Here is a 20786-nt window from a genome sequence, read left to right on the forward strand (position 1 = left end):
TTCTATCAACGGGACGCTATCTACAAAAGAAAATGAAATCAAATTGTCAGTGTGAGTTTTAGCTGTCAAAAGAGATATTTGTATTCCAACTCTAGTTTTCTAAGGTGAAAAAAAGGAAGAAAAAGAAAAAGATATTCCCTTTATTACGTGTTGACGATTCTTTGAATTGATGGTGCTCAAAATCGCATTCTTCGCTTATGACAGCGATAAAATCAGCATTTCCTCTTTTCTGTCTATCTAGCGAGAACAAAAGATTAAAAAAAAATATAGCAACTGGCATATTCCATCTTCTAAAATGACGCTTCTGATTCTTCTCGTTAGATGGCGCGCGCCGATGAAGCAAAGGGGTGGGGAGGGATGCTTAAATTCATTCTTGACTCCTCCGAGAGGAGGATGGGGAGAAATATTGAATTGCAGACGATCGCGTTCCACTATCGCGAGTAGGTGTAAATTCGGCGGGGTCGCCTAAAATCAACACTTGAGTTTCTTATTCGGTTGCATAGATGGTATCATGTAGAAGTCTTGCATGATGGTTCGGTCCGTGGATTTTCGCACTTTGTTGTGGACTTTGCAAATCCTGGTGTTGTTTCTGCCGCCTTTCCAGGGGCCGTTTGCGGTTGAGTCGGGTAAGTCCACGTTTTAATGTACTTAGAGAAAGTTCCCCGCTTACTGCAACTTCTGTAGTTTTGCGCTCCGTTTTTAAGACGTCCGGTGGGAAGTTGACACAAATTCACATGGGATGCTGTTTTCGTTCTCTCGAATGCCTCTTTAATATCCATTCCGCTGACAAGAGTAGTAATAACAATAGGGTGTATTTTATAATCTTGAAAAATCAAGTAAATACTAGTTGTGTCCAATGAAATGAGTCGATTGAATTCAATTACAGAATAATGTAAAGCGTTAATTTATTGAATAGAGAGTTAGAACTGTATTCATTTTTTTTATTCTTTGTGCCAGAGAATTAACATTTAAATAAATTTTTATTTATCAATATATGGTATTTTAGAGAGACTTGCATCCATTGTCTTTTTCTACTAAAACTGTAAAATATTAATCTTATTAATTTTAAGCTCTTTTGAGATTTTAAACTAAAGATGAAATTGTAAAGGCTGAAAACATTACAAAATAATTTATGGCTTAATATAGCAGAATTTATATTACCATGATAAAACTAATTTTTACTTATAAACTTAACGGTAAAGTGTTTTAATGGGTGAGAATGTATACAGTTTTCAAAGGGTTCTTTTATATCTATTTTGCGTGAACTATGATAATCAAGCAATCAGTGGTAACAGAACTCATTATTTACATCGATTGCACTAACAATCATACAGTTCACACAAAATGAATTTAGAGGTTTTTTGGAAAAAATGCTTTCAGCCATCTGTTGTTACAAATTTATAAACTCATTAGATTTAGTAAAGTTCGTTATCAACATCGTTCTATTAACATGGGAAATCTTGATAGGATACAAGAAACAAATAAATGACACATAACTTATTTAAATAATAGTTTATTTAAGTTTAATCAATTTATTATAATTATTTAAGTAATATTTTCTCTTGTTTATGATAAATATAGTTTATTTTTCATATAAAATAAAAGGGCTTAAGATTAAAGCCTTTAATAATAAATAACTCTTTGATAGACAAAAAGTTCTAGCTTTTTCTCTGAAACTGGTAACTCTTTAATTTAAGTCGAAATTGAATAGTGTGCATTTTGTTTATTATCTATTTTATGTAATTTTTATATTTTTGAATTAGAGGAGCATTTTCAACTAGATTATTAAAAACTACCAATTTTATATTTAAATATTAAAAGATGTGTTCCAAAATAATGTTATTTTAAACTTTATATTTAAAGAAAATATTGCGTATTTTATGATGATCTAGATTTTGGCGAAGTAAATCATATTTGTAGTTGCCTTGAGAAGGATTAAAAAACTGTTTATTCTTTTTATTTGCTAATAATTAAATTTCGACATATGTATCGATTGCATAATGCATTATATTTGATTCTATAGTAAAAATTAATTACCATCTTGAATATATCTATTTAAAATGATAAAAATATAGGAAAAAACTGCCTCTTGTATTTAATATGATTATATACATTTTAATGAAATAAAGATCAAATTTTGAGTTACGACAAAAACCTCTAAAAACGTTCATTTGGTCCATCAGTCAAGATTCCACAGGAATTCAATTTATTTTACTTTATTCTATAGTGATAAAATTATCTTCTTAAATACTATCTGAAGAAAAAAACTATTATTGAAAGTACCAAATTTAACTTTAGGCATTCTCATTTATATCGATCATTCACACAGACTCAACAGAAGAATACGCCCCCTATCTTCATTCACAGAATGAAGCTCATTACATTCACTTAGCATACTCACAGAAAATTCGGAACGGATTCTACATGCCTGCGTTGGAACAGGAGTCAACAAACATTTTAAAGGATACTTAATATTCTTATCGAGAGAATTCCACGAGGACGTCTCGCTGTTGCTTGAAAGAATAAAGAGGTAAAAGTGAAGAATAGAATATTAGAGAAGAATGAAAGATTATTCTCCCAAGAATACGAGGATTGAAGCCTAAGAAAGAGTAGCGCTGGGAAACTGTGGGAGAATACACTTAATGTATGGAAATTTAAAATCATTTGCCTTTAATGAATACGTTCTTCTTAACCATTCAACATTCTAGAGTAGATGAGTGAATATAATTATTCTTCCTGTACGAAGAAAAAGTATTAACCTCATATTATAATCTAGTAGTTGGAAGGGAAAATATTTAAGGAAAAGGCGAGGTGATAAATTACTGCTTTTAGAAGGGACTAATAGCTTAGATTTTAGAAGAAATGTACTTTTTAAATTTTTTATTGTAATTTATTCCTGAGAAAAGGAAAATTTTAATGACATATATATACAATTCCTTAATTTTACTCTGATTTTTTTTTGTTATAAGTTAAGGGCATTTTGTCTTGAGAAACGTAGAAAAAATGGTTAAAAAATTCAATTTTGAATTTAATTTTTTTTTATCTAAATTAATTAATTATTAAAAAGTAATAAGTTCTAAAAGTCTAATAAAAAATCTTCTTTTTGAAGTAAAAAATTGTAGCAAAAAGTAATATTATTGATCATTAAACTATACAAAATGAGTTGGAAAAAAATTAAATTTGATAGCGAATCAAACTTTGCTGATTAGGATTAATATATTATCAAATAAATAGATAAATACTTTTAACATGCAAATTCAAAGTAGAGACTATATATATATATATATATATATATATATAATGCAAATTAGAAAAGTATAAATTTTAAATAATTTTAAGCTACTTTTGCTCACAATGCTGAAAATATTTAAATATACTGAGGATAACCATCTAAGAATTATTAATTACTATATAACTTAATGTGAAATTATTAAAAAAGGTTCCAAAAAAACATATTTCTTTTAGCAAAAAAATTGTAATAAGATTGAATAAAACACGTTGAAGACAATTCATTTCTATTTGATAAGTAAAAATTATTTACTAAGCCATGGAAAAAAATGAAATGCAACAAATATGGCTGATGAAAGTTGAGCATAACATAGATTTCAGCATTCTTTCTAGATTGTTTCATAAATGTACATCTGTTATTAGTTCTCTTTCTCTCTCTCATTTTGTCACAAACATTGTATATATATATATATATATATATATATATATATATATATATATATATTAGTTTGATAAAAAAAAAGTAAACTTTGAACTTTATAATAGAAAATTTTATAGCTCAGAAAATAAACAGTTGACTCCTAGCGAGTACCGGGGTAATTCTTTTCACCTAAAGCAACTACCCGACTGACTTTCTGGTTTAGATAACTATTAATATAATTTCTAGGAAATTGAATGGAAGTTAATAATATTTAGCTTTGGTTCATATTACATCCCCGTGTTTAAAATTCTCGTAATTTTTCCTTGAAATGGCGTCTAAATTCAGACATTTCACGGTTATATATAGAAAGAAGAATTAAATTATTTCCTTGGGAACAAGAAAGCAGCAGATGCTTTAAAGTAGTTTTCGTTCTTTTTGGATCAATAATAGTAACGCTTGAAAAGCGTTCTGGAAAAAATATTGGGCCGAATAAATCCTAAAAAAACAATAAACTGGAAAGTATAAGGAATTCTTACAAAATATTAAATGGTCGATTAAAACAAAAAGATTTTGTTGTTCTTAAAAGAAAAGTAGTTTCAAAGAAACACTATCCAATTTTTGTATTAAAAAATAAAGTTTAATAAAGAGATTATTGTTTTAACGATTAATATAATAAAGATATTATTTCGAAATTTTAATCATTTATGGATTTTTTTTCTTAATCTATTGAGCTTTATATTAACAAAGGATGTTTTTTTTTAATCAAAAATTAAAAGTTTCTAGCTTAAAATAATTTAAAATTTATAATGCCTGTGAAAATAACTGACTGAATCATTTGAAACTCTTTTGTAAATGTAATGCAAATAAATATCTTAAAAAATTATTGTGTTCTTTGAAACATAAATTAAGTATCAATTAACTTTCTACTTATAACTTATAATAACTAAAAATTGAATGAGATATAAAACGAAAAGCATACATTACATTGGAAATGTCATCGAACACAGCTTCCTATGGATTCAATTATAATTAATAACTAATTACATTTTTTAAACGAAAAATTCTATCCCACTATTGTTATCATTTTTCGTCCGAAATAATTATAAAATTTTAGTAAATTAAAAGCCATTATAATTTCAGTTAAGTTGAAAAAACCATAAAAATATTTATTTAATTAAGTTTGAATATTTGAAGTTGAGTTCTACATTATGTGAACAATAATTGTAGATTACAACAATAGATTTGTTAGAACTTTTTCTGTATTCTAGACGTATTTCAAAAATAAATGAGCAATATTTGATATAAGAAATCAGAATGCTGATATGATTTATGTTGTTTGGTGTACATTTTCAGCAGGTTTTTGAAAATTAATGATTATTATATTCCTATCTTTATATACTCAAAATTGCGGTTTCGTTTCCTAGGTAAAGCGTGAGTACCCATGTTTCTGATTATTTGACAGTTCAAAGATTAATATATCATATGAATATTAATATTTATTAACAATGAAAGTATTAATATTTCATTTAGGATGTTTAAAATAATATATTCTTAATGAAGTTTAAATATAAGAATGTGTAGTTTCTGTTTGTCAAAATTCATCAAACATTAAAGTCTATCTTTCCTGATATTTTCAATCAAAAATATTTAGAATGAATGAAGCTGCAGTTATTGTAATCATAACCGAAAATTGATCAACAAAATAAGAGCCGAAACTTCAAGTATTTACGAAAAAAATTTAAATACTCCCAAAATGCAAAATAACACATTGTTTCAAAGAATGTTTTTAATTAAATGTTCTTAATGAAGGATAACAACGCAAATCTTGGAAGAAAATTTTCCTTTTATTTATGAATTTTATCTTTTCATTTATGAATGCCCTTAAGCATTCATTAAATTCTATAGCTGTGAAACATTAAATGGCAACACTAAAAACTACTTATGGCAAGCAAGCTTGATCAAAATCTTTGAGATAAAATTAATTATTTATAACAATATTTGAATATTGATGAACCATATATCCTCAATTGTTTCGATCTTCGATATATCCTTAATTTGAATTTTTGCGTTCTATTGAGTTTTATTATTGACTCTTAGATGGATTCGGAAAAATACCAGAAAAAAAATTTCCTTTAATATTTTAGCTTTTTCCTTAATGACTGAACTGAGAATTTTCCTTCGATTTCTGATCTGTGAAAAAAGTAAGCATAGATAATAAATTTTTAAATAATAATCATTTTTTTTTCTTTTCGAGTATTAGATAAATTATTCAAACTTATATCGTTTTTCATTTTGAATCTTACTACCATTACTTGTATTTTTCTCAAAATATTGGTTGCTAATTAATTCCATCGGCATAATCATTCCCTGAATTTCCTTGCACCAATTCTTGAAATTTTTTTCTTTCATGTGCCAAGATTTGATACTTTTAGAAAATAAACATTTTTGCTTTCATTTTTCAAAATTGGAAGTCCTCTTCCTTGATGTATATATTGCTCTTAAATAGGTTCTTTCCTTGCCAACAGTTGTGTGAAAACAAGTTCCTTGATTTTACACGGTTTTATTTATTCATTTGATTTATTCGACGCTAATGATACTAGACGTTATACAAACTGGTCACCAAATTGTATTTAACAAGTTATGTTTTCTTATTGACATTCCAAATGGAATTAACATTTTTGAAAAAAAAAAACCTTGCTTGATATTATGATTGCACTGCAGAATAAATAAATAATAAAACATATGTGCCCGAAACTGGTAAATAAATAAACAAATATTAAGTATTAATTTATTTTAACTGAAAGGAAATTAATTAAAATATCTGCTTTGAAAATTTTAATAATACTTTTCTAGTCATGGCGCTTCCTTTAAAAACTTTAGTTTTTTAGATGTTGAAAATTTAAAAGAAAATCCTATGTGAGATAGTGTCCCTCAATTTCGCTAGCTCCAGCTAAGTCAAACATTTATATTTTTATTTACCAGCATAACCCTAGCTATTTAAAAAATATCATACAGGATATTAAACAGTAAAAAGAAGTTTCATTAATAAATTGCTTGTTAATAATTTTTAGTAATCCATCCTGCTTGATAGTAATCCATTTACGGTTTCACGGCGTTTAGCTTTCATATTATTCTATATGTTGTAAGAAATTAAATTAAAATATTGCGATTCATTTCTGTGAAATAATCTTGATAACGTCATTGGTATTTAATAGTACGTCTCCTAATTCATGGTAAAAAATGTTGAAGATTTAAATTCAATTTTAGTAATTTAATTAGAAACGAAAAACAAGCCATACAATCGAAAAAGAAGTTTGAGTATTTTCTTGCACTTTATTCTAAAAGGAAAAGAAAAAACACGAAGGGATATTGTCATTTTTAAATATATCTACTGTAATAAATTAATTTAATAAAGAAATATCTACTATGATAATTATATCTACTGTAATACTTATATTTAATAAGGAAATTGGATTTTGATATAAATTTTGCAATAAAAATACAAGAAGAATGTACATATATTTTTGAACAAAAGGAATTATTGCAATAATGATGGTTTAATTTTTATTACTTGTTGTTCAGTTTTTAAAAACATGAAAATTTTAAAATATTTCAAATTTTATTAATTACAAAAAATATTATAAACATTACACTACATCCAAAGAATTATGGCATTTTATTAAGAACCTACATCATTATTCTGTATTTTACACTTCTTATTCTTCTACTATTTCTCTACATTCTTCTACTACAAATTCTATTAAGGCAATTTAATGTACCGCTGAATAAGCGGATTATTGAGTTTTATATCAAGATTTGATAGTAACGTTTCTCGATGGTACATCATTTGGGAGTAGCTCTTTGAACTTTGCTCTAAACAGTATTATAATCTTTGCAATGTATTAAAAAAATCGCAAATCATAGAATGATCAAAGTTATTTTTGGTTAAAAAGAAAACAATTGCAAATTTATTTTACTTAATTGATTTGAACACCATTTTTTAATTTGTCGTATTTTATAATTTTCCCTATACCTTTTTTGTAACAGGAAAATAACAGCAACAAAAAATTGATTCAACATTAATGAAAATTAATATGGTATAGTAAAAAGATACAAAAAAAATTCAGTAAAAAGATTGTTGGTTTGGAAAAAAGAAACGTAAAATCTAGTTCATTACTTGCAATGTTTTTATTAACTTACTTTATACTCAACTAAATCATAAAAACTCATATTTTTGATAATAATTAACTTCATATTAAACATTAAGTTACTTTAGCTAAACTGAACATATTTATTCACCTGAATAATTTTCATTAAAAGAGGATAAAAAATAAGCGCGACTTGAAACTTATTAGATTTCAGCAGCTTTAATTAAGATCAATGTGAAGTGTTTGGAAAAGGAAGACTTTATTTATCCATTTGACTTGTCTTTAAAGGACCTTTCCTTTTTTAGCATTAAGGCAATTTCATCTGAGCTCTAAAATAAATAAACCGATCACGAGGAACTTTTAAAGATATGTCTTCTTCATTACCGTCCTTTAATGCTTGATGTGCACTTTTATTTCTTCTTTTGTTTAATTTAGTGCTCTTTCGCAATGTTCTGAGCGTTTAAGAAGCGAAGTACTTTTCCTGTTTTTCCGGGTTTATTGTAACTGAATTTAACGCATAGCTGGGAGCTACAGCATCCATTAAGAAGGCACGGTGAAATATTTGTTTTGTTTCTGTCTCTCTTTGGAATTTTCATTCACTGCGAAAATATGTCTCAAAATTTTCCCAAAACGAGATTTTGAATCGATTTTCCAGCAGTATTCGTTAAATTAAGCTAACCAAACACTGCGAAGTAATTAAGATATTATTAATGCGTTCGATAAAATATTTCTGCAGGCTGAAAATGACTTGATGCAATTTTGTATTCGTGATTTTTATGATATTTGTTGTGATTATTTATTTTTGTGTGCAGGTTCATTCGCCGTTAAAAGTAATTTATATTGAATTTAAGATAAAATATTTTGGTGTATATATTTGATAAGAATGTTGTTATTGACCGATAATAATGAAATTATAGTTAGTGATATTGGCAGCCATAACAAAGTTTTTTAGCGTATCAACGCACCTAGTTAAATAGTCCTGCATTTGACTTAAATTTTTTCAAGCGTGATTATTATAGTTGAGTATTATTAAGTTTTAACATCTGTAATCGATATAAATTATATAATGAATCGATTAAATACTTTTATCTCCTCTCCATCCTCTCTTCACTACCGGTAAATATCGTGATATGTGTCCTTATAATGCAGTGAAACAAATGTTACAACATTTACTGGTAAAGTGGTTGCTCCCAATTTTTTTGTCCACTATCGACTTAAGAGTTGTCACTGTTGAAGAATGTCTACAATTTAAAATTTCAGTTCCGTCTTTCTAGAAATTTGAGAAAAAAACGATCAAATTTCTAGAATGTCGTAATAAGATATTTCTTACAAAGAACTTCGAAGATCGTTCAGATTGTTATTTATATAAAATATTGAAGAAATCATTGGGAACATTTTTTCTCATAGTAAGCAAGATAATTGGCAGATACTATCAAAATACATAATCTTTCTAAAAATTTGAGAAAAAAAAACACATCAAATTTCTAGAATGTCATAAATAACATATTTTTTACAAAGATCTTCGAAGCTCTTTCAAATTGTTATTTATACAAAATATTGAAAAAAAATCAATGGAAACATTTTTTCTCAAAGTAAGCAAGATTATTGGCAGATACTATCAAAATACATAATCTTTCTAGAAATTTGAAAAGAAAGCATCAAATTTCTAGAATTTCGTAAAGAACATATTTCTTACAAAGAACTTCGAAGCTCGTTCAAATAGTTATTTATATAAAATATTGAAGGAATCAATGGAAACATTTTTTCTCAAAGTAAGCAAGATTATTGGCAGATACTATCAAAATACATAATCTTTCTAGAAATTTGAAAAGAAAGCATCAAATTTCTAGAATTTCGTAAAGAACATATTTCTTACAAAGAACTTCGAAGCTCGTTCAAATAGTTATTTATATAAAATATTGAAGGAATCAATGGAAACATTTTTTCTCAAAGTAAGCAAGATTATTGGCAGATACTATCAAAATACATAATCTTTCTAGAAATTTGAAAAGAAAGCATCAAATTTCTAGAATTTCGTAAAGAACATATTTCTTACAAAGAACTTCGAAGCTCGTTCAAATAGTTATTTATATAAAATATTGAAGGAATCAATGGAGACATTTTTTCTCAAAGTAAGCAAGATAATTGGCAGATAATATCAAAATACAAAAATTTGATAAAAATAATGAAAAAAAAAAGAATCTTGGAAAAAATGCGATTGCTGAAAATTTAGCCTTTTTGCTGTTGTTGAGTTTTATTATGGAAATAAGTTACATATACTTTTTTTTAAAAACCAATAATTATCTACCGTTATTTTATTTTTGATTTTCATTTAATCGTTAAAATTTACTATACAAATGTTTGAAATACATTTAAATTAATAGTAACTCTTAACTACCTAGAACAGTTTTGAAGTTTTTTTTGTTAGTTATTTGCAGTCGTTAATCTAACTACATGTTACAAGATTGATTTCTATCGAGATTGAGTATAGTAGGAGTAGAGAGCTCTAATCAGACGTCAACTAAGGGCTAATCACGTCATCAAGAATAGTGACATTAAGGCGATCTCTTTCTTTGGTTAGACTCAAGCAAGAAATCTTTCCTTTACTTATATACTAGAAGGAACGAATAAAAGTATTTCTACTTAGAAAATTGCAAAGAAAAACTTGTGTTCAGAAGAGAGCCAGATATAAATGTTGATTTTAGAACATGGAAAACAAATAACACAACATAGAAAAAAATGTCAAGAACATTACCCCTTTTTTTTCTTTAGAACTCTTTATTTTATATCATTAATTAAGCTAATATTTAAGGATTATTCTTAATTAATAATTTATGCTTTGTTTCATTTTTAAACCAATTATAATTTGCAATTAACATTCATTAGAACTATTACATAATAAGTGATATACCCGGTATAACTTTGAGCAATATTTTATCCCTTCACTCGAAATGTGGAAACTTATCGGCTTTTAGCCGATTCAGCAATTTTAGAACTCGTGTTGTATTAATTAAATAGAAAAAGTGAAATAGGATCAGGAAATAAGAGAATATTTTAGAATGAAGTTAATATGGGCTAATTTAAGACAACAGTTTGGAAATTAATTAAGTTTAAATTAGATTTTAAAATATCATTACATATATAATAATGATATATATTATTGATATTGATAGAAACGCTCAAAATTTCAATATTGCCCAGCAAGGAAGTAAGTATAAATCTCCTTACTTCAAAACCATTTGCGTTAAAAGAGTTAAAAAGTTAATAACAACTGATAAATAAATGTTGAAAAAATGAAATTGGTCTCTCTTTTTTTTAATCTTAATTTTGAAGTCTTTAATTTTAAGATTTTGTAACTTTTATGCAAAATAATTTCATCCTAAGTTTCTGTAATAAAAAAAGACAAAATATTGACTAATTCCCATAGTCTGAAGTCGCTGCTGCCATCAAACATTTGTTTAATCTTTTCGTTAGAACTTTTCTTTTCTTGCCTCCGTTTGATCACTTAACTTATGCCTTTTTAGATATAGTTAAATCACTTCTTTGAAACAAACGAAAGCGCGGCAAAAAAATCTATATTAAAATAATACAAAAATTAAAGAGTAAAAATCGGTTGAGTAATTCTAAGTTAAAGTTAAATTTAAAACACTTATTTTTTAAAAAAATAAATAACAATTGAAAAAATTGTGCTCATAAAAGTTATTGATGTTGAAATGGTAAAATTAGGAATTTTAAAATGGTTTGAAAATATTTCTTTTAGAATAATTTCTTTTGAAGCTATTAAGGAGGGAAGACAAAATCTTGGTGTTGATTGAATATTTAATTGAGTTTTGAAAAGTTGACAGTATTCTTTCTAATAACTGTGTAAAAGAGAAGAAGTGGAATATACATGTATAAATACATAACCACAATGACTTTTATTAATATTTAGAAATACAAGAGGTTGTCAATTTTTGGTAAATCCCGTAATAGTGAATTGTATCTGTAAACATAATAATTCTGCTTAACTCTCTTCTAAATGTGCATATAAGATTATCAAAATTCTGAAAAAGAATTGCAGGAGAACTTTATAAATTGGCAATTTACTGTTTAAATTAGCCTATTGTATTTTAACCTGCTTTTTTTGCAATGATATTTTTGGAAATCCTCAGAAAACTACAAAATCCTACTTAATTTTTAAATTAATTATAAATCACTCTATCCAGGGGTTTATTTGCCTCATGTATTAGCTAAAAACTAAATGCATACAATTTCTCATTCTATGGTTTACATCATAATACTTATATTTAACTTTACAAAAGGATTTGGAAGCTCAATTGTAATTAGAATAGCAATTTAGTAATATTGAGACTAACCGTTTGGCATATATGCATATTTAATATTTCGACGGGATAGAAAAATTATTATAAATTATTTTAGAAAAATTGTTTAAAATTGGATAAATAATTGTTCAGAAGTAAAATCCATTTAAAAAATGTCATTAAAAATGGAATTTTAAATTTTAAGATGGTTTTCAAACTTTTTTTTGCGCAATAATATATTCCATAGTTATAATGAGAAAACCTAAAAATCCTGCTACTTCCTTTTATTCTTCCTTAGTAGGGCACAGGATTTTTTAATAGTGTGAAGTTAAGCATTCTTTACTAAAGAGCATGTGTGCCAAATTTCGTTTCATTCCATCAAAGAATGTAGAATTATATAAGGTTAAAGGTTCAAACGAATAAACCCTTTCGAAGACCCTTTCGATTATGTATATATATATATATATATATATATATATATATATATATATATATATATATATATATATATATATATATATATATATATATTATATATTATATATATATATATATATATATATATATATATATATATATATATATAGAGAGAGAGAGAGAGAGAGAGACATAGATAATTCCAAATAAATTTTCAAATTCGAATAAATTAAAGCATGTATATGCCAAATATGTTAGTTCTAAGCTTAACTGTTTCTCCTGTAGAATGTCACACAGAGACATACACAGATTCACATTATTTTTTTATTATTAGTAGAAATTGTGACAACGATGACATAATCCTGTAAGAATTTTACCATATATATATATATATATATATCACTTGGTAATTATTACATAATTCAAACTGGAAACTTAAAATAAAGAATAACAAGGAAACTTCTTAAAAAGATTTTAAAAAAGTACTTTTTTTAGTTAAAAAAGAAACACGATTTGTATTTCGAATTTTTTACTTCTTTTCTGGTATTCTAATAAATGCTCAATTCAATTCTAGATTCTAAAACTCAATACGAAGAATATATCTTTTACACTGAAGTTTTTCACTACGTTTTTTTTTTTTTTCTATTCTTAAAAATGAGAACACAGAAGAACTTATTCACTTGATTTACGTTGATAAAAAATTTAAATGGAATTTGAATCCTTCTTAGATATCATTTTCTAATTTAATGCCGAAACTGATGTTTTTGCTTGCCTATGTTATCCTTTGTCAAAGAATATTACATTAAACTACTCAATTCAGATTTAAATTGGAGATATCTGAAAAGATCCTTATCTAAGCTTTTCTGAGATCGGTTTTCAAAAAGCAGATTGAAAAATTCTTTATGCTTATGAAATCTGAAGAAATCTGAGAGTTGAAATCACGATTGTTATCACTGTTTCTTTTTTCCCCTTTTTCTTGTTACCTTGAAAATTGAATTTATGGAGCAGAAAATATGAAAGAGAAACAACCAATAATGCCATACTTGCTGATATTCGATTTATTTAAAAATACTGGCGCGAAAGAAAAATTTATTAAAAAATAAACATATCCACTATGATCTGAAGATTTTTTTTCGGTATTTACGATTTGCAATGGAGCCTTCCGTTGTGTTTTGTTGGGATTTCCTCACTCCTTTTTTTAATTATGAGAAAGTATATCATTTAATCGAAAGGAAGTTTGATATATATTCAAACGTAACAAAAATGTATAATTCATTTTTTCTTTATTCGCTGAAGAAACGAATAGAATATTTTTATTATTTTGAATTAAAATTTGGTACTATACATTAGTATAGAATTTTTATTATCATTGAATCTTGCATGCAAATAAAATATGGCATAAATTGATTTATATGATAATTAATTAAATACTTTGCCAATATCACATTATTTAATATTTGATTATGTTAGCCATAATTCCTTATTGCATCGGTTCACTTTATTTACATACTTATTTTTAAAATATTTTCAGCAATTATTTTTATTTTATTTTTTATTCTTTAAAACAGTTTCAGCACTATAATTAAAAGATCTCTTAAAGCAGTTACATCCTTTAAAACAATTTCAGCAATTATAATTAAAAGATCTCTTAAAACAGTTACATCCTTTAAAACAATTTCAGCAACTATAATTAAAAGATCTCTTATCTTGGTGAATAAATTGTAACAATAGATACATTAAAACTAATAGTTCTCACTTTTATTTAACCAAAATTTGATGTTATGATTAATTGGATAGTTATAATTAAATGTGATTTAATTATTTACCTTGTTGCCCAAAATGAGGAGAAAATCAGAATAATTTTAAACTTCATTTGTAAACTGAATTTTAAAATTATTCACAAACACGGGAATATAAGATTGAAAAAAAGAAGTTTTAACATGTTAGAACTATTACTATGTTTACATTCAAAAAGAATATTTACTTCGTTTGATTAAAAGTACATGAAAAAATATTAAATTATCGTAATACATTTCTGTTTTACTTGATGCCTAGATGTAATTATTGGGAATAAAACATCAATTGAATATAAAATCGCTCAGAAGTTTGATTTTATAGAAAAATTTACATTATAGATTTTTTTCAATAAATATGTGTACAAATTTAATGGAATATTATATATTTTATGTGTATGTATCAAATTTTATATTCGAAAATCTAGCTTTGGAAAAAATAGTAACAAAGAATATTTTTAAAAATCATCATGTTTTAAAATTTTAAATAATTCTTTCTTTCCTTTGATAAAAGACTGAATTAAAATATAAGAGCTGAATAAAAATACAGAATTCTGAATTGAAGCATAGAGAAAATAATTGATTTTCGAACTATCTATTATAGCTCAGATAATGAATGATAATAAGGAATATTTTTAAAAATCATGTTTTAAAATTTTAATTAATTCTTTCTTTCCTTTGAGTAGAGACTGAATTAAAATACAAAAGCCGAATAAAAATACAGAATACTGAATTGAAATACGGAGAAAATAATTGATTTTTTTTACTATCTATTATAGCTCATATAATGAATGATAATAAGGAATATTTTTAAAAATCAACATTTTTTTAAATTTTAATTAATTCTTTCTTTTCTTTGAGAAGAGACTGAATTAAAATATAAGAGAGCTGAATAAAAATACAGACTTGAAACATAGAGAAAATAATTGATTTTCGAACTATCTATTATAGCTCAGATAATAAATAATAATAAAGAATATTTTTAAAAATCATCATTTTTAAAAATTTTTAATTAATTCTTTTTTTCTTGAGAAGAGACTGAATAAAAATACAAAAGCTGAATAAAAATACAGAATACTGAATTGAAATACAGAGAAAATAATTGATTTTCTAAGTATGTATTATAACTTGGATAATGAATGATAATAAAGAATATTTTAAAAAATCATCATGTCTTAAATTATAATTGTTTTTTCTCCTTGAGGAGAAATACTGAATTAAAATACAAGAGCTGAATTAAAATACAAGAGCTGAATTAAAATACAGAGTACTGAATTGAAATACAGAGAAAATAATTGATTTTCGAATTATCTATTATAACCCAGATAATGAATCCTTTAAATGTTGTTTAAACTTCAATCCCCAAAGTCATTTCAGAGCATAGATGTGGCGAAGACAGGACAGAAAGATGAGGGTGGGGGAAGAGAGGACTTAATGCTTTCACGCCTTTGTTATCTTTTCAGTGGGGGAAAAATGACGAAAGTGTAGAAAAAGAAAAATGTTATAGATAAAGTGTAATGAAATAGCACCACCAATATTTCTTTTCTCTGTTGAATTCAGAAAAAAAAAGAGAATGTGGTTTACGCAAAACTTATTTCCTCTACGGCTTTCAAGACTTTGTCAGATCCGATTAACAAAGACTTTACACAGAAGTCCTTTTAGTTTGATAAACTACAAATGTATTTTTAGGAAAAGAAGATGTTGTTCCGATTTTAACACGGTTCTATAAGTCTATCTATTTTTAATTGCATTATCGATTAGAACATCTCCAAATATTTTTACCCGATTAATTAAATGCGTGTGCTTTACGAAAAAAAAAATAAAGAATGTAAAAATAAAAAAATTAACAACTATATATGATTCAAAAAATAATATAAGTGCAACTCTGAATGAATTTAATTTGTTTTGGCTGATAAACCCAATTACAGACAATAAATATTCTCACAGAACTTGAAGTTATTATTAATCAGCAACAATGAAGCAAAATAATCGCTAAAATTAATTCATAGTTTTATAATCAAAGCATGAATGAAGAATATAATTAAAACAATTTAAATCTTAAAATGATGTATATTATTTTATTTCTGATACTCAAACTGAAAATGTAATTTTCCGAAAAGTATTTCTTAATCAACGGGTTTTAATTTAACCCGATATTTTGCATTGAAATATGTGTTCAGCAAATTCAATAAGAGACTAAATATTTTTCCAAAATAACTTAAATAAATTAAAATGCGAAGCTAACTAACTTATAAAACTTCACAAAAGTTAAAACTCGTTCCATATTCCATAACATTTAGGAAATTGTGAAAGAGAAATATATGCATGCATTAAACATGTTTCATCATGTGAATTAATCTTGTGAATTAATCAATTTTCATCATGTGAATTAATCTTGTGAATTAATCAATTTTCATCATGTGAATTAATCTTGTGAATTAATCAATTTTCATCATGTGAATTAATCTTGTGAATTAATCAATTTTCATCATGTGAATTAATCAATTTTCATCATGTGAATTAATCTTGTGAATTAATCAATTTTCATCATGTGAATTAATCTTGTGAATTAATCAATTTTCATCATGTGAATTAAGATTTCAAATTTTAAAGTGTTTTTATAGCAATATAGTGTTTCTATGAAAAATGTCTTTTTCATTACAAATTTTAAATGAAATTTAATATCTTCTCCTTGAAAACTGTTTTCCTGATTGAATACGAACAATGATGATTTTTGAATAATTATAATGACCGATTAACTTGAATTCGGTATTTTTCCACCTATAAATTTTATGCTTGAAAAAGGGGAATATTAGTTTCATACTATTCTTTATGTGCTATTTAAATGTTTATGCTAAAAAAAGAAAAGAGCTTTATATAAGGGAAGATTAAATTTTTATTCTTTTTTTTATTTACGTAATGATTCTTTTTTTCCCATGTTTTATTTTTATCATAAATATTTTACTTAATTAAAAATATAACTCAAACATAATATAATATATTGTAGCCTTATAATAAGTAATCTAATTATTTTAAATATTGTATTATGAAGCTAATTTTGATAGACTCCTTGAATTTGAAAAATTATCGTCTCATTGCAACAAACAACTTTTGTATTGAAAATTTTTTCAAGGCTCAATTGTTTGAAAGTTATGAATTGAGAAGCATTTGTTTTTCCATTCTAATTTCATCTGGTTTTCAATCTATGCATCTGACATGTTGTTTAAAATCTCTCGTATTTGCATTTTCTTCTATTTTACAATCATAATAGCTCCAGTCTAAACGAAATCGGTGGAAGAAATGCCAAACGGATGATTTTTTTATATATCTCTGAATCAGCTTTCATTTGTTGATAGAATTTTTTGTTTTAAATAAATATTTGTAAGATCATAATAATTAATACTGAATTAAATATAATTTAATACAGAATAATAGTAATAAAAATTTTTTAGAGATACTGTGCTATTTTTTTAGGTAGATTCCTCAGGCAGACTCTCATTGCAGTAATTCTCATGGCAAAACTTCGTTTTACACACACACACACACACACACACACACACACACACACACACACACACACACACACACACACACACACACACACACACACACACACACACACACACACACACACACACACACACACACACATATATATATATATATATGATAACTAGAGTAATTTTATAATTTTATTTGAATATGATGTTATTAGGATGATATTAGATTATGATGTTAGAAATATAAAAATCTCGGACGACTTCATAAATGGTCCATCTAGTTCAAAGATATTGGAAATGGTGAGGGTTTGTAAATTTCATTTCGCTATATCTTTTCTAATATTGAAGATAGAAGAATAAATCCAAATAGCTGAATTAGTACCTCATTAAGACGAACATCTTTTGCATTTAAAATGTTTCGATAACTGCAATATCTTAACCTAGATGTAAAGGATCTCTCTTTGCCTTCCGGCTTGACGAGAAGATTTTGTGAATAGACTAGAAATATAACTATCTCATGAGAGAGTTATATTTCTGATTAAATCCTTAATAAAGCCGACATATGCTTTACGAATTTCCTGAGAAGTATTGTATGATTTCAGATTTTATAAGCAAAAATATTATATTATATTTAATTTCATACCCAGTAGGGAAAAACTCACATTTTAAAATATTTCTTTTATAGGATTCTTTAAAACTGCAATTTATTGACTTCGAGTCAATCATCGTTTGGTAAAAAACTTAAAGCTTGTTGAGAGGCACTTTTTAATGAGAACTTAGCTCTCTTACATGCCACTTACCGATATTTGATGGTGGAAAATGAATAATTAATATTTATTGATTCGAAACTCTATATTTCATATTCCGGCATGCATCATATGACATTAAGTAGCTTAAAATTTTACTTTTTTTTAATTTATACCTGTTTACAAACAAATGGAATTCCAATCTTTAAGCCTTCCATTTGGAGATGAAAATTAACGTATTTCAATGACGACTTCATTAAAATTTGAGAATTCCATTACTTGGGCAATTCTCTTTTTATCAGTTATGATTAAAAAAAGAGAGGAAGGAAGATATAAAAGAATTTTACATTTTATCTCTTTTCCCTACTAATTCAGCTTGTGTGCCATTTTTTTTCTCGCCTTTCTTTCTCTCGCAAAATCAGTGACGCATAATAGAATAGTACGAAAGAAATTTTTCTTTTCCGAACATGGCAGACACAAGACGGTTTCCTTTTGAGTGAATCTCTTCTCTCAACCATCGGAAATCTATGAAAGTTGGAGGAAGAACAGCAAGCCGACTTACAACTCCTCTCCACTTCTCTCCTCTCCTCTTGAAAAGCAACTCATTCGGAGATAAGATAACAGTAACTGAGAACCCTCCTATTTTGTACTACTCCTTTCTTGAATCTTCCAGCCTCCTGAGTTTAGATATTTTAAGAGGGAAGGGAGGGGCGAAAATAAGTTATGGATTTCAGAAGCGATATCTTTCTACTTTACGGTAGGACAGATGCTGAGAAACATCGCCAATTCGGAGCAGCGCTGGATTGATGAGATCGAATAATATTTCTAGTTTCTGCAATCTTATTAGAATATTTGCATTTTTGTATCGTTGAAAGCAGATGTTTCCAGTAGGTAGCGAATGAAAGGGAGTATGTTCGTTTAGAAGTTCCAACGTTTTTGCCTTCTTGTATATGAAGTACCCAAAATTGAATGACCGTAATTTTAAAAAAAAGAGAGAGATTTTGATAATTCGCTGCCTTTGGCGACCAGTTTGTTCACCTAGATTATTGACTTTTCAGACTATTATTACTAATAAAGGATTCATTTCTTAAATAAAAAAATCACCGTATAATTTGATACCAAAACATATGAATTCAATTAAAACAATTTACTGCAATTTACAAAGTGTATATATTACGAAATAAAAGCGGAAATAAAAATTCTGCTATGGATTTAATGATTGACTAAAGCACATGCTTGAATATTTTAATTCCATCATAGTATTTAAAAACATTGTTTCAGATAGAATCAAATTAAAAATATTTTTAAAGTTAAATGAAAAAATGTACGAAAATGAAATCATTAAAAAGGTCTACTTTTGTATCTTAAGACAATACATAAAGATTTTTACAAGCAACTGTTTGGGAACATATGAATATCGATTTCCACAGGTAAGTCATAACGATTACGGCTAAACTTAAGATTAATACACGACTCCAAAATTGAAAAGATAAATTACTCCGAAATTACAGCAAAGTATGTTATCCCTAATGCCAGAGAAACAGTCTGAAATTTGTATGATATTTTGTTTATATTTGACTGTCGCCATTCGACAGTTAGTAATAAGTTCGATTTCTGAGCCACGTATGTTATATATGTATATATAGATTCTTCACATTTAAAATTGTTTTAAAAAAAACTTATCAAATAAACTTATTTAAAATTATTCTATTACTCAAAATTCCATTATTTATTATCTAAAAAAACTTATTTAAAAATGTTATAGTACATACTTTTTTCTATCGGACTGTGTTTACGGGAAAAGAATTTCGAAAACTCGAATGAAATTTGTAATGTGATGTGTGTCTTTGTGTGTCTTGCATCTAAAGCAAAAAACTCTATATGAATTTTCTGATTCATCTTACAACTATTTAGCTTAATGCATGAAATTTGACATGAGGCTGAGTCAAATTTTACATATTAAGTTGAACTATTAAAATTAATTTGACATTAAATTTATCTATTTGAATCAAATGCTGAATTTAAATCCATTAAAGCTCAGAATACCCTCCACATATCTGTTCTCATATGTAAATAAGTTAACTGTAAAACGAAAAAATGTAGATAGTTATGTGGTCTTGAAACCGAAATTGCAGATTTTTAAATATAAAAATTTTGTATCGATTTAGTTAATTAAAATTGTTGCTGTTGCAACAGTTATGCCTAATTAGATTTATTTCATGCTAGAAAATG

At 26.2% G+C, this 20786-nt stretch overlaps 1 protein-coding gene across 1 annotated transcript in view; it reads left to right on the forward strand.

Moving 5' to 3' along the window:
- The first annotated feature begins 427 nt into the window (after positions 1-427).
- LOC129961965 (chondroitin sulfate proteoglycan 4-like) overlaps positions 428-20786 on the forward strand; it is a 162916-nt gene continuing 142557 nt past the window's right edge. Inside the window, exon 1 of the mRNA XM_056075614.1 lies at positions 428-626. Coding sequence (XP_055931589.1) covers positions 527-626 — 100 coding nt within the window. The 5' untranslated portion in view covers positions 428-526. The remainder of the gene's footprint in view (positions 627-20786) is intronic.

The sequence above is a fragment of the Argiope bruennichi genome, chromosome 2 (genome assembly GCF_947563725.1).
Source record: "Argiope bruennichi chromosome 2, qqArgBrue1.1, whole genome shotgun sequence".
Lineage (NCBI taxonomy): Eukaryota > Metazoa > Arthropoda > Arachnida > Araneae > Araneidae > Argiope > Argiope bruennichi.